Consider the following 16,359-nt stretch of genomic DNA (forward strand, 5'->3'; position numbering starts at 1 on the left):
CTTAAAGGCATAAGTTTTATACATAGTAGGTACTTAAATATTAAATCCCTACGCTGAATTACACATGCACAATTCAAACAGCTTCACTTTAATAGAACAGAAGAAACCTAGAATAATCTTGAGTAAATCTTAGCTCAGCAACCTGAAGACTATCAAGAGTTCATCATCTGACCAAACTTCTAGTTAAAACATAGTAAAAATTCTTAAGGTTGGTATTGTGTATTAGATAATGATTGTTCTGCAAAAAAGAGAAAAAAAAATATTCTGCTTCTCTAAAGACCTAAGAAATTGCTCAAAAATGACAAGTGTCTGGGTGTTATAAACACATGTACAGGTGACCCTTGAATAACATAGGATTGAACTGCATGGGTCCACCTATAAGTGGATTTTTTTTTACAGTAAGTTACTATAAATGTATTTTCTCTTCCTTATGATTTTCTTAGTAACATTTTCTCTAGTTTACAGTGTACAACACATATAACATACTATGTGTTAACAGACTATTTGTGTTACTGGTAAGGCTTCCAGTCAACGGCAGGCTGTTAAATTTTGGGGGAGTCAATAGTTACACAATTTTCAACCGCATTGGGGATTGCTCTGCACCCCCCAACCCCGTTGTTCAAGGGTCAACTATATTCAGAAACAGCAGGCAAGGGGCAGGCTAGGTACGTATACATCCTAAAATGCTTGCAGGACCCCTGGATAAGCTCCAGGGTTCTATGTAATGACCCCGACGGAGGTTAAGGGAGACAAAAATCCAGAGATAAAGTCTTCCTGCATTTCACTCCAACATTAATTTCAAAACCTCCCTTCCAATTTTATCCCAGGAAAACTTCTCGAATGCACTTCCTATCCCACCATTTCTTAGATTTTCCTTAAATTCAAGGTCACTTTTTTCCCCTTTTCTTTCTTAAATGAGAATCAGAATTTACAGCCGAAGGGTTCCTTAGACTAAACTCCAAAAAATTAACACCCACTATAAAGTAGTCACACATTTATTTCAGCCCGAAAGAACAGTGACTATGCACTTAAATTAAATCCTTGGCCTATGTGCTGTGATTTGGGCTTGCCAATTAGAATACATGAAGCCAGCTAGCTAATGTACTATGTATTTCGAAGCAAAATTACAAGTTATAGAACTGGGATATCTTCCTCTTTTCAAAGAGTAACCCATCAGAAAAGGACATAATCCATTTAGAAAGTACTCTGGCAAAAATACATTCAGTTCATAACCTTTAACAAAACAATCATGCTATGGGGCACCTATCTTAAAAAAAACTCAACTGATTAATATTTTTGTATCACAGGGTGTTTCCACAAGTCCTCAGTGGTTTAAACTAATGTCCTATCTAGATATATTGCTTAAGTAACAGGACAATATCATGTGTCTCCTAGAGGGCACAATATCACTTCCAGGAAATGGAATTCTTCCCATAACACACAATCTGAATTATAAGAACTCACCAGAAAAATCCATATTGAGGGACAGTCAACAAAATAATAGGCCAGTATTCTGAATTAGGAGGTTATAAGTGGTACTATCTGTGAATAAATTCTATGGATTACATAATTTATTTTATCAGTTATTTTACAAAATGCTAATTTTGATAATTATACTGTGGTTATATAGGACATGTTAATATTTAGGGAATCGGGTAAAGGATGTATGGGAAATATTTCATACTGTTTTTCCATTTTTTCCCCTAAGTTTGAAATTATTTCAAAATGAAAAGTTAAAAAATAAGGTAACTGGTTAGAAAGAATTTAACTACCTATGTAAAAAAGGTTATTTTCCCTTTTGGTTATTTACTATTATACAAAAATAAGTTTTAAAGAAAAATCCTTTTTAATATTATTTCTAGAACACGACAATACCAGTGAGTTTGCTCTTCACCCTCATACCCTTCTTGTGCTCAATTGTGTTTTTCAAACTTCCTTATTGGATTAGTAAAATTTTTATTTAGGATAAAAATAGCACAAAAACAAGTGCCGATACATTTGTAAACAAAAATATGAGGGGTAGAGAGGAGGCTCCCACTTTTTCTTAGACAGTTTTCCACTAATGGCGCTAAATTTAATTTCTGGTAAGATAAATATACATAAAATGTCATTAGCAAATAGTAAATAGCCCCAGAATATCAAAACAAAAGAACTTATAATGCGACATTTATGGACTGCAATTTGAAAATATGGCTAGAGTATGTCTCCTTTGACTTGACCTCACCTAATATGTGAATGGGAAAGATCAAGCTCTCATAACCCATTCCTGATTTAGATTGTACTACCATGGCCCTCTTCCATGAAAACAAATGAAGAGAGGTTAGGATACAGATATTCTACTTTCATACAGTTCATCCATAAAAAATGCCAGTGTTGAAAGAGAAAAGGGGGAAGGAAATTGAGGCACGAAGCCTTTCAAATGAGATTCTCATTATTTTCATTTAAGTACAGAATCCTAAAACACAGTCTAAAACTGAAGCCATTGTTTTTAATGAAATTAAAGTGGTAATTTTATCCAGTTATTCTGACAATCCTCAATCCCTCCTAAAAACTCATATATTTATAGCACAGTAAACATCATGTCTCAATCTACAACTAAGGTGATGCAGTAAGAGACAAAATATTATGTTTCTGGTATTACCTAATAATGTAAGTCACTGAACCTCTGAGCTTCAGTTTCCTATCTGTGAAAATAAAAAAACCTAGGATGGATGCTGTTTCAAGCCTAAAATTCAATGATTCTATAGTTCAACTCCCAATTTATTTTATTATTTAATTACAAAACTCATAACATCCCAAAGTCATTTTTAATAACACCCTCAATAGGAAATTTAATTCCAATTTTACAGCACATTGTATGAGTTTAAATTTCTAGTCCTGCGCAACTCCCTTGTGCAGAGAAGTTTCTCAGAACTTTCACTTTATTCGGCAGAGCCATTGAGCCTTTTATCATTCCTAGATCTAAAATTCTAAAACAAAAGCAGGCTTTTTGTTGCAATAGGGGCCCGTCGACTCGGAAATTAGTCTCTTGCTCCCCCTTGTGGCTGGAATGGCCTCTTTCAACTGCAACTTCATTTAGTTGCTTCCAACCAACCAATTAGGAAAACGCTCTACCAGAAATGCTAATGAATCAGGCCATGTCAAGAATTAATTTGCAGACATTTTGACATAAACTCACTTTTCTATGCAATGTTGACCTACAAAACTAAAATTTTAAGTGTCCTGTGAATAAAGTCATCTAATATGAAGAGACAGAGCCGCTTAACTTCAAGGATAGGATCACAAAGTAGCTGCTCCTTGATTTTTTCCCAAAATCAATCAAAAGATATATGCACAAAACTCAAAGCTGATAAAAAGCCTGGTGTTCTAAAACATTTTGTATGTACGTCTTTAAAAAATCAACTGGGTGAAAGGACTCACAGTAAGTGGGACGAAAAATTGCTAAACTAAATCAGGTTCAGAGAATTGTCTGCCTTTGGATCCTTAAATCTGGGCAAAATAATCCCAGAATAATCAATGTTTTACCTCATATTCAAAATGTAGCTCCTAATGATAAAACGGTAAATGGCAGAAAGCACCAAAAAGAACTTACAGAGGAACCAAGTGATAACTGTTAAAACTGTTCTAACATGCTTGGGGGCTTTCCTCCTTCTTCCCTGATGCAGAACCCTTTTTATAGTTGGCATCAATCTTGACCCAGGCTGACCACCAACCAAGGCTCCATTTCTCAAAATTTCCACAACACTTTTTGTTTAAAACACCTCATTTTTTATAGTTTTTAAAATTTGCACACGCATGCTGTATATTATTATAAACTCCCCAGTGGGACTAGATTTTATCAGTTGCTTTATAAAAAAAGGTGAAGACCAGCTCTTTCATAATTAGCCAACACGAAGTCCTTCTGTTATATTATTTGTGTATGTGCCCACTTCCCTAAATTGTCAAGATTACTTAAGAGCAGGGGCTCTTATTATTTATTATATTTACTTTTCAATAGCACAGGGAACTTATAAAATAAATATTAAATATAAGGAATTTAAGCAATTAAAATTCTTACACTTAACCTCAAAATAAATCAAGCCACACGGAAGCAACAGCAGAGATACAAAAAAAGGTAAGCAGTATATTTGCTATTTAATAACACCATGGGTGTGTGTTAACTCAGTAATTCTCAAAACATCCTTGAGGTAGATACTATCATCATTCCATTTTGAAGATGTGGAAATAGAGTCACAGAGATGGAATAACTTGCCCGAAGTCATAATATGAATAAAAATTTCAAACCCCGGAAGTTTGCAAAGCCTGTGCTAGATTCTATCATCCCCTTAAAGTAAGGTAGTATACACTTGAGTTTCCTTTATTTTTAAAAAATTACACAAGATTATTCTTCAAGTCTTATCCCTGTGATCTAATTAAGTCTGATGAAAAACCCCTCTATCAGATGAAAACTACCAAAAGGGAAAGTGGAGGGAAAAGTCATTACTCATAACAAAGAACACAATCACTTTAGGATGTCCTATTTCTGAACATCTACGAAACACAGTAGTAAAGTACTCAAATTACTGAACTGAGAATTTGTTCTAGGTATACTACAGCCTGCCCATATATAATACTGCCCTCAACTGTCAATTTCACAGAATCGCACTTTAAAGGTAGGATTTTACCAAATGCCCCTGGGTTAAATGTGATCCAAGTATGTCTATGCCCTCCTGAACTCTGGACAATGGTGTTTACTATATGTTTTAAGAAGCAAAAAAATTATGAGTGGACAGTTCATGAGTCCTGGATCAACAAGTAGATTTTTCTCAGAAAAGCATTTGTACTTAAACCAATTAAGAATTGGTACTTAACCAATTAAGAACACTCCACTCAGACTGGGTTCCTTGGTAATACTGCTAATTTAAAACAAAAACAAAAAAACTCTCTTAGATCCCAAAATTTGTTTGCAAGATGGGAATTAACCTCCACTAAAAAATGTTTTTAACTACTCATTAAACAATCCAAGTAAATGAAATCCCAATACAAGAAAAATTGGGCACTCCTTGCAAATGAAATGCAATAGGGTCTTTTCTACATTAAAAAAAAATGAACAAGCATACAGGTCAACCCACTGAATAAAGTCTTATTTTGGTCTATTTAACTCTATATTAACAGCTGACAGACTGTCCTTACATTCTTACCTTGCCATCCTACCTGCGGCTAACACCACTATAAGTGGTATTTTTATTTGGGGGAGAAGGGAAGAATGCTCACGACAAATTCTATCAAAAGAAAGACACAAAAGGTTATATGCTGAAATCTTTTAGTCATCTATTCGAGTAGAAACAAATGGGCACATCCACATCACAGGATCATACTGATACCAAATCAGCTATATATCCATGCTTTGTTGCCTCAAGAGCCACACTGTAGCAATAAATAAGCCAAGAGAAAACAAGAGTGAACTCTGGCAAGATTTAAGACTATTCTATAGAGCGCCTGGGTGGCTCAGTTGGTTAAGTGCCTGCCTGCGGCTCACATCATGATCCCAGGGTCTTGGAGTAAGCCCCTCATCGGGCTCCCTGCTCAGTGGGGAGACTGCTCCTCCCTCTCCCTCTGTCTGCAGCTCCCCCTGCTTGTGCTCTGTCAAATAAATAAACAATCTTAAAAAAAAAAAAAAAAGACTATTCTATACCACATTACTACTTATGTCACATATCTTACCAGAAAATGCAAAACTTAATCAATGACAAATGACAACTGGTACGACATTTTTGCAGATACATGTTTTTCATTCAGAACGAACAAAAGAAGAATGACCTGTTACACAGAAATGTGCCTAATTCCATGGAAACTGCGGAGATATGGTGTCTAAACACTCCATTCCTCCCAGGCCAAATTAAAACCTGTGCTACCCAAAAAATACCGATCAAATTAAATACCACAAACATCAATGGTCTGTCCTGTTTTCAAGGAGAATGAAGGAATGGAGCCAATCCTCTGAGGTTGAAAAAAAAAATGAAGATAGAAGTAAATTCTAAATCAGACTAATGAAGCAGAAACCCTCAGGGGGCGCCTGGGTGGCACAGCGGTTAAGCCTCTGCCTTCGGCTCAGGGCGTGATCCCGGCATTATGGGATCACAGTGGTAAGACCAAACTAGAGCCAAAGGCTCTATGTACGGGATTTTGGCAAAGATCGAACAGAAGGACAGAAGGGAATCAGTGCTTTACAGAAATAATAAGAACTGTATGCAGCACAGAACTGCCAAAATTAAGCCGATAGAAAGGACAGGTAACTTCAAAAGAAAGATGAAATCTGGCTTTTGGCATACTGAAACTTACAGCAATTCTAAATACCCTAAAGAGCACTGTTTATTCTCAATGTAAAACCATCAAACTAAAGTAACTACAAGACCCAGGATGAAATCACAACGGGCATCTTAGAGATGGGGGGGGGGCGAAAAAATTCTAACACTTACAATTTCAATGCACAAGTTTTTTTTTTTAATGTGGCTGACATCAGAAGATCTCTAATTTTAACTTTTTAAAAGAGAATTTCTCATATCCATACACTTTCTTCACTATGAATGTGCCAAAGATCATCTACTTTGGGATAAAAAATGTGCAGTCAAATTAATACCAAAAGCCCGATAACATTTAACTCAATATTATAAAGGCAAAACTATTGCGTATACTGGGTTCCTTTTATATGCTAGAACCACTTACCAAGATACTATATCCATAGGGGAAAAAACCCTGTCTTTCATAGGTTAAAGTCCCAAGCATAAAAACAAGATTAATGTATAAACAATGATTAACTATATATCCATTATATGGGCACTGAGAATGTATTGATATTAGTAAAAGAAAATGAGTCCAAAGAACCAGATCAAATCTTCAAAAAATTTGTAAAATTCTAAAAGCTGATTTTCCTTATAAAAACAACTATTTCTGCATGTCTACCAATCCACCTTCTAAGAGGCAAAATTTGGTGTCACTTTCCAGGGCCCAAAATTTTCCCATGGCCTTTGAAATCCCCCACTCCTTAGTTTATAACCTCATACTAGGTATGTATTGGTATGTGTAATAGCAAGTATAATCTAACCAGTAGTACTCATCTCTCCTTGTCTCATCTCTTGCAAAATTATTGAAAAAGCCTTTTAAAGGAAGCAATGTTCCCCCCACCTAATGTTCTAATAGAATGATCTAGAATGCAACAACTCTTCTACAAAACCTTAATGTGCTGGATTAAACAAATTTCACTTAATTGATAATCTGAATTTTACTATATTCTTCACTCCTAGGTAAACAAACCTGACATGCCCATGACTTAGGCTAAAAGCTTGAGGATAGATTTTTCAGCTACTCTCTGGAATCCCCCTCAGCTTCTATCAGCAATTACTGATATTTGTTAAGATATCCAATTAACAGTCCGATGTTTGTTTCCAAAACCATGCCACTATACTGGCTATAATTACTTAAAATGTTGTGTTATTTAAATACTAGGAAATACAAGTGTGAAAAGATATGTTACTATGGAAACTAAATGGAGTGCTTTGGAAGAACTAAGGATTTTGGGGGAGGGGAGGAAACAACTAGTTTTTAAAAGGAGTTACGTGCAGAAAAATAGCTTGGGTTGGACAACTAAAAGACGAGAAAAAATTACACATTTCTAGAAGGATTCTGAACCTACTGCTTACTAAACATTTAAGTTCTCACTCTATTATGCAGACTCAAACTGTATTTTATAAAGGATACATTGATGGGGTAGTTAGCAAATTATTTGAAAAGGCCTTGGCCTCATGTTAAAAATGGACAAATGAACACATACATCTACATTTTAATTTAAAACAAATGTTTCAAACAAGTATGATCATATAAACTACTTTTCAATTAACCGATGAGGATGCTTCTACTGTACCACTATTGAGGTGTTACCATTAGGATTTCTTTACTATAAAGCTGAGTGTTCTTCAAAGAAAAAATGAAAAGCAAAATTACTCTTGATGAGCTATTATAACTTAAAGGCAGTTTATTTTCCACCCTTCTAATTCAAATGCCTCTGTGAGGGCCGCACATGATTTCTTCCTTTTTCTTGGGTAGATTAAGAGTTGAATCGTTATTTTATAAGTGTGCCTGTACTTCCTATTCTTGAAATTTTAACTCGGGTTCTTCACTCTAATGCCAATTTCGAATCCTTTAAACTCTTCCTTAGTTTCCTTTTGACATATTCTTCTTCATCATCATCATCTTCACAGCTCATCACTAAAACTAAACATCTCCACATCATCTCTATCTTTTACTAGAACAGGCAGAAAGGCATTCTTAGTGAAGTACTGCTATACTGAAAAAGGACAGGTAGCCTGTTGCTCTTAATCAGGTTGTTGGTTATTCTTCCCCTTCCCACCAAACAGCCTACTTTCATTCCTTTATTTCATTTCCACATCATACACCTCAGACTTTCCAACTGTATAAAATACCTCACCAGGTGCAATACTTACTGCTTATCATAACTCTTCAAAAAAAATGAATTTTATTATCAAAAAGACTTTGTCCAATGTACTCCCCCCCCCGGAAGGGACTGTAGCTATCTACTATGCAACAAAAAGTCTTTTTATTTTCAAACATACCAAAAGCCTTTTGACAAAAACATGTAAATATATTAGGTAGTAAAGATGAGTATAACACTGTAGAATTCTTTAGAGACGCCCTTATTCCAATAAATAAGCTGCCTAGTGATTGTCAGCTTACAATTCCATGTAGTGGTTTTTAAAGCCCAAGGCACATATTAATATATTCAGACCAGCAAAGCCCCAAAAGCTACCTGGTTTCCTAGTTTGTTCCTGCTTAACGGCAGTTCTGTAGGCTACAGATAAAAACCAGTGCCCAGCAACACCACCTTAAAACCGCCTTGGGCAAATAAAAATGTAGAGAAGTAGAATAAAATGGAACTCAAGTTAACTGAATTAACTATTACACAACTACTGTTGCCAACCGTTACAAATGCTAGACTGAGGATTTTACTACTTCACCTCTTATAAACTGTTTTTTGCCTTGTACCAGCGGCTTTCAAATTTTTTAATGAAAACTGGAAAATTTACTGGACAGTATGGACCCTCTGCCCCACAAAAAAGAGAGTTTTTAAGGCTTCTTGGATCTTTTAAATCCCATTCCTGGACTCTAGAGTTAAGAGATTCCTGATTTTCATTCTCCATAACAATCCTATGGGGTAGACATTACTGTCATTTAACTGAACTCCATTTTCTCAGAGGAACTGAATCATTTCCTTAGACCTTTCAACTATCAGAGGGTAAAAAGTTGGTCTGACTCAAAACGTGGTATTCTTTTTACACCACTACATTCTTCTTTGACCTGGAATTATGTTTTCTAGTATGTATTTTGTCATTTCATGTTCAAGACAAAGCTATTCAGTTTTTGGCTTCTCTTGTGGATTTATGCAGAGGAGTTGGTAGAGATCACTAGTGTTGAGTCCCTGCCCCACTACCAAGAGAGTTTTTCCTTTAAGATGTGGCAGGAAAGGCAGATTTCATTAGTTCACATGCTGCAAACTTCAAATTAACAACACAAGGAAGAATTCCAAGTTCTTTTGCAAAAAGAGAAAGTCCATGTTGTAAAGACCATGCCTGTGATCATTCTCCACAGTATGCTCTCTAACTCTTGCACAAAGTAACAAGACTACCCTTTCACTGCTTAGTAAATGATATTAATTAAACAAACACTTGATGAACGCTCATAACCAGAAAGGCAGTCACCATTTAATACAAGACCAAGAGCTCTTCAGAAAAACTTAGTTCCTTTTTATGCGAAGAGGTCTTGGCCAGTATGATACAGATGCTCAATAGAACAATGAAGCCCGGTTCATCACTGATGCAGATCAGTAACATTAATTCCAGAAAGGGATTACGGGCTTATTTTTCTTAAAGGGGGGGGGGGAGAGGAATGATCAAAGTTCAGAAAGAAACTAGAAGAAAAATAATGATTTTATTTTTTACCATGTAAGACCTTAAAACAGAATTAAGGCAAACATTCACTAATCACCAAATATATCAAAAAGTTCTTTCTCTAGGAGAAATGTCGGTTCTGCTATGTTTTATTCTTCCATTTTACTCAAAGAGGGAAAAGGAATTTTATGCAAGATGTTTCCAGAACCAACATGACCTGTTTGAAAAAAGATGACAGGCCTACTTGAAAAAGAACCACAATATCTGTAAATACCAAATTTTCCTAAGATGAAACAGAAAAGGCCTTGGAAAATTAGCAGTGCTACTGACCCAGTTCTATTATCCTCTTTTCCAAAAGAAGTCTTTTTGTTCATTTATTCAGCAAATACTTGAGTAGATACTATATGTTAGTAAGCATGAACTATACAAAGATCACTATCAGAACAGAGCTAAAAGATATGCTTTTAGATCACTAAAAGACCAAGGCTGGAAGCAAAAATTTATTTAGCTTTTGTATGGTTAAGGAATTAAATTTTCATTTATCTATACTCTCAAGGTGGAAATTTCATTTAGACTTGGTGAGAGACCAGTACTCTTCTGAAGGGTAACATGGGTAGTCACCAACATCAAATCCCCTTAATAATCATATCAACAAAGAAGCTATTTAGAGATTAATCTAGTTATTACCATCCACTGATCCTATGCAATATATATATATATATTTTTTTTTTTTTTAAAGGAAAGCAAAGTTAAAACTCTTATAGTCTTTTCCTAGAAAAATCCTCACAATGACAGGAACTTTTATACTTTGTGTAGGGAAAACATGCAAATACCTACCTGGAATAGCAAAGAAACTTGACAGTAAAGAGTAAATGTTACTACATCCCCTTTTATTCCTAAGATTGGCTTTTGTCTTAAATTATAACATACAACAAACTCTTTGAAACCAAAACGAAAATTATCTGATAAGTTGTAATAATTGGAGAAAAACACCAGAGTGAATAAAATTCAGTAACATGTACAGAGGTATTAGTCTGTAAAGAGAGCAAGGGAGAAAAAACCCAACACATTTTATTATTATACAAAGACATTTTTGAATTTTAAATATTACTACCTTAGCAAATCACAAGATAAACATTCGTTATTTAGCCTTAATAAAAACATGGTTCCCACCTTAAAAATAAATGACACCTATTAACGTAGATTTAAAAACCCCACCCAAGACAGACACTACACGACACTAGACGACTTTGTGAGCCCATGTTAAGATAAAAAATATTCTTTAAAATACAGCCTAAAGAAAGTATCATTTGAGAATAATTGAGGACTTAAAGCTATCCCATTAGTAATTAAAAACTTGTGTAAAGGTTTCTTAATACCAGCACAACTTTAACAAAAGCCCTAAACCTAAAACCACATCAGAAATAATCCTATATTGCTCATGAGAGTAGCCCTTCCATGAACAAGTTTCATGTAAGTGTGCACCTGCATTTCTATTCTGAATCCCAGCATCAGTAACCTGTCTAGAGAAATTGGGATACTCTCTCTATACAAGAGCCCTGCCATGCTGAGACCCAATGGGTAGTAACTTGAAGTCCAACCGGTCATCATTTAGTAAAATCACTCCTGGTTCATTAAAAAGTAAAAGTATTAATGTATATATGTTATATGCTAAATGACTGGGTCTCCTACCAATTTATCCTAAGATTCAAATTTTTCTGAATAAGAAAGCTATCATTTGTAAGAAGTTTGATTAAAATTAGCTAAAATGCTATGTTCTTTTAAGCTTTTTAGAGAAGCAGTGGTTCAACACAGCAGGTACTAAATTCTTAAAATGCTTGGTAGAACCTAGAAAAATCAAGTTTGAGCTAGTCATAATCTTTTATTGTGGTTGTGAGTGTTCAAAGTTGACTTCTAACACTTAAATGCAGGAAGAGGCAAAAAGCAACTCTGAAGCCACAGTTTTCTACATAGCTGATTCATTACACTATAGTGGCTAAACCAGGGAGGATATTATGTCTACAATGAGTCTCCTATTATGCCTCTCTTACATAAAACAAGATATGTAAAATTCCTGTATCCACAGATGTACAGTTAAGAAAATGAGCTCTATAACTACTACAAATACCTAACCACAACTGAAATAATAGTTTATTTTTTCAGTTAGCACAAAATACACTACCAGTCTTTTTTAGTCTACCCGAACTGATAATCAGTACTGCATTTATTTTATACTAATTTAACTACAACTGTTTTAATACCTTTTAGTAATGACACCCTAAAGACGTCAAAATTTAGAACATTCAATTTTTTAAAGGAAAAGAAAAACCAAAGAAAGAAAAAGTTGAAAGTTAACACCCCTATATTATAATGAAGCTAGACTGAATGATTCTCACCAGTACATCATTGCAGATATCTCTTAGCTCGGTCTCAATTTTCTCTCTGTATTCTCGAGCCATCTGCTGTTTTTTCTCAGCACCTTCCGTCTTTTGCTCAATACTTGAGACGACCCTCCAAGATGACCTACGGGCTCCTACAACATTTTTATAAGCAACTGAGAGAAGATTCCTCTCCTCATTGGATAATTCAGCTCCTTGCTCAGTTACAGACTTCATGCAGGCTGCCATGTCATCATATCGCTCAGCCTGCTCGGCCAGTTTGGCCTTCTGCACCAGCTCATTTTTATCCATGACTGGATGTTCTGCAGAGAAAAAAAGTAGTATTTAGATTTTTCTATCAAAATAAACAGACTCAAAATTATACCTTTTGTAAATAAGTTATATTAACACCTCAAATCTAAATGCCTTTGGAAGAGTCTTCACATGAGGAATTTAATGCAGCCTCACAAAAGGATGACCAGAATAGGAAAAAAAAGGAGAGGGCATACTGAGCACACAAGGGACAAATTTAAAGCCATTAATGTAAAACAAATGAGAAGCAAAACTAAAATTGCATTACACCATCTTTGTTCAGAAGATCCTAATTTCACATAAAGCCAAAGCACATTAGGTAAAGAGGCTACCTTCAAATCCAACCCTTACTTTACTTGGTCAAAATCTCAATTCCAATTAAGCAGTTTTGTTTTGTTTTTTTTAGTGAAAGCACTGTCGACAAACAACATTACAACCTCTAACATACTTCCAGAATCTTGATTCAGGTCAGTGTAATGTAATTACTGTCTTTTTACTTTAATACCACCTACTATTCTTGTCAGAAGTGTTATAAGTTTAAATTTCATTTGTATTACCCCCACTCCAAACCCACTGATCTCGGCAACACTTGCCAGCTGATCACAGCGTGACAGTTTTCTGGGAGAATAGGCCAAATTGCTTGATTTAAGGAGTTCTGAATATAAAACAAGCACCCACGATCGCTAACAGACCCTAAAGCCTCATTACCTGTACTTTGTTATACCCATACATGCTTAAAAAACACATCCATGAGTCCTACAACTTACCATACATGAGCACTAAAATGTGTATATTAAGTGCTTCTAGTGTGATGAGTCTATGTCATTGCTCCAGTTTAAATACAGATTACATTGTTTCCAGTAGTCAAAATTTAATTAATCACTCAAGCTGCCTTTACCATAACTTCTCACCTAATTTTCTCTCATTTTAAAGCTCCCTAGACCTTTTAATTTACCTGTTATACTTTTCCTCAAAGGTATCCTTTTGAAAGGTGCTAAAACAGCACAGAAAGATACTAAGCCATACACTGATCCCACAGAATAAGTGATTTTAAAGGTAAGTATACAGCCTGAAGTGCACTATTAAAAGGTGAACAGAAGAGCCACTGTCACTATAAGAATTGACTCCCCAGTATCACAACCTTTACCTTCCCAGGGAAATCCCACAATACTGTTTTTAAAGCCGAATCCAACAGGGTAAAGAAGTAATCAGCCAGCTTATTTGTGAGGTATAACGTGTCAATGCAAAACTATTTAAAATTTATGACCTCATGGCCCCCCATACACACCCCTGAATTCCTAATTTTTCCCTCAGGAACTCAAAACCCTCTCAGGTTAATGCTGCTTCTAAGGAAAAATTACCAAAAACCAGTACAAAGGTTTCTCTCCCCAACCCCTCGGGTACAAGGGGAAGTAAGTGCATTAGGCTTCTCACAGAGTAACTAGTACTCCAAGGCCTCGCCTCTCTATTGCGGGGAGGACTCGCCGCACCCATTTAACCCTTAACCGACGTAGGACGCCGACCGAGGTGAAACGAAAACGGACAGACCTTGACTTTAAAGTGCAAATCCCTGCGTGCGCGCTATCCGTAACCACCCCTCCTTGGCTCCGCCCAAGTCCCCGATTCTCCCTCTTTGTCATGGCGGATCTGTGTCAAGGAGCCCAACCTACTGCTGAGTGTTAATTCCCCCCACCAGAGCAAGAGGGAGGAGCAGCGCGCCCCCGCCCGAGACGGGGGAAGGGGGGGCGCCCGCCCCGGGGGCAGAGACGCCAGCGCCGCCCGCAGAAGCGGAACCACGACCGGCCGGGCGGCGGACACACCCCACTCTCCCACCCGCGTCTCCTCCGCCACCGGACACCGCTGGTGCTCATTTAGTCTATAAGGACCCGACAGCTGCAGCAGGTGGGGGAGGGGGCAAGAGCCACACCCAGGCGAGCTGGGCCATCGCCGGCTGTTACGCTCAGCCTCACCCGTCCCAAGAGGGGGACTTCGTCTAAAAAGCCAGCACAGGGACCCTCCCGTTCAAGCCCACCGAGGAGAGCCAGACGCCGGCCCACCCCCTTCCCCCATTCTCTTCTCTATCCCACCTGGGCTCGGAGCCCCCCACTCACCCTGAGGAGGGGAGGGAACCACCCAGCCCCATCCCCCACCCCACCGAGGAACCCAGGAAATTCGGCCCCAGGTCCCAGGCCAGCCCCACCCCGGAGCCGACTCCCCCTCGTGCCAGAAACGAGGCCTCGCCCTAGAGTACCTGGCGGGCGCGCCGAGTCATTATCTCGGGCGGGGGCAGGGCGGCTACGAGGAAGGGGCGCGGGGGCGCGGGTGGGAACGGATCGCGCCCAGCGGAGCCTCGGTCACCCCCGGGAGCCGGCGACCGGGCGGGTCCCGGGGATCTCGCGTGTGGGAGCCCTTTCCAGCCCGGGGACGGGGACCGGGAACGGGCGCTTATCCGGGCCAAGGCGTCGATCCGGAAGCAAGTAGCCCGAGGCAGCCGCGAGCCGCCTGCCCGAACCCAGCGGAAAAGAAGCCGCCGCCCGTCTCCGCCTGAGGAGACTCCGCCTCAGCCCGGCGCCGCTACCGCCGGGCGAGCGGAGCTGAGGGGCTGTGGAGCGAGGACGGAACCCCACGCTTTCGGAAGGCTGATCTGGGAAAGGAAGGAGTGGGACTAGGCAGCGGCGGCCGGGTCCCTTACCTGTGTCCGGAGTGGGTGGCGGCAGACGGACGGGACTCAGCAGTCTCTGGGCGGCAGCGGCGAGGCTGAGACTCTGTCCGTGGAACTCGCTGCTCACAGGCTACAGCGGCTCCGCAGACACGGGGTTTCCTCCAATCACCAGCCCCGACAGCAGGGGCACCACACGCACGATGACGTCAAACGCTGCTATGGCAACCGTTGATTGGTGCCCACAGCTCTGGGGGCCCAGTGCAACCGCCGCTCCCTAGCGCGCGCGCGTCCTGCCCGCCCGCGCTAGAGGGCGAGCGGAGGAGCGTACCACTTCTGCCGCTATCAACACTCCTCCCCACACAGCTCAGCTTCCAACTTCTCTGCTCTAGGGAGAGTGAGCCTGGGCAGGAAGCTCCTTCCTTTTTTTTTTTTTTTCTTTCCTCCTTCCCACCACTGCCTTCCTACCTCGCTTCTCCTCGAATCCCCCGCAACCTCCACAGGCTCACTTGCTCTGAACCAGCAAGGAAATTCCTCCCCACCCCCACCTTAGCTTTCCGTGCGGCCCTTCTGCGCCTGCGCGAGTCACTCCCTCTAGCAGGGGCTTCGGTTCAGCAACATCCGGGACCTTTCACATCCCCCCACCCCTCCTCGCGCCCTGGCTCGCCCCGCCCTCCGTGTTTCGCGGTGGTAACTGCCTCCTGGGCCGTCCTGGGGCTGCGTTACGCGAGTGGCTCCGCCGCTCTGGCATTGTGATCAGGATTTGGGGGTGACGGGAGAGGGCGCGGTCAGACGGTCGGGGAGGGGCGGTGTGGCGCGCTACCCCCCCCCAACCCGCCGCACCCCGTCGCCAGGCGGGGCCAACCTGAGCGCGCGGCCCCTCCCTTCCTCCCTTCCGCCGCGGCTTTACCTGCTGGCTCGCGGAAATCGGCCTTAGACCTTTTAAGGCTCGGAATAGAGAGTGAGGAGTCCGGCCCCGGAGCATGGGCTGAGTGACGGGAAAGTTTTCCAATCGGGGGCTCGGGATCTGTGCGCAGTGACAGCTGCGAGGGGACAATGGGGGCGCGAA

At 39.7% G+C, this 16,359-nt stretch overlaps 1 protein-coding gene across 1 annotated transcript in view; it reads right to left on the reverse strand.

Annotated features, from left to right (window-relative positions):
- The window catches only part of YWHAZ (tyrosine 3-monooxygenase/tryptophan 5-monooxygenase activation protein zeta), a 31,158-nt gene extending 15,381 nt beyond the window's left edge, over positions 1-15,777 (reverse strand). The window contains exons 1-2 of the mRNA XM_011237078.3: positions 15,324-15,777; positions 12,338-12,642 (exon numbers count right to left, since the gene is read on the reverse strand). Coding sequence (XP_011235380.1) covers positions 12,338-12,631 — 294 coding nt within the window. The 5' untranslated portion in view covers positions 12,632-12,642; positions 15,324-15,777. The remainder of the gene's footprint in view (positions 1-12,337; positions 12,643-15,323) is intronic.
- Between the last annotated feature and the right edge of the window lie 582 nt (positions 15,778-16,359).

The sequence above is a fragment of the Ailuropoda melanoleuca genome, chromosome 9, assembly GCF_002007445.2.
Source record: "Ailuropoda melanoleuca isolate Jingjing chromosome 9, ASM200744v2, whole genome shotgun sequence".
NCBI lineage: Eukaryota > Metazoa > Chordata > Mammalia > Carnivora > Ursidae > Ailuropoda > Ailuropoda melanoleuca.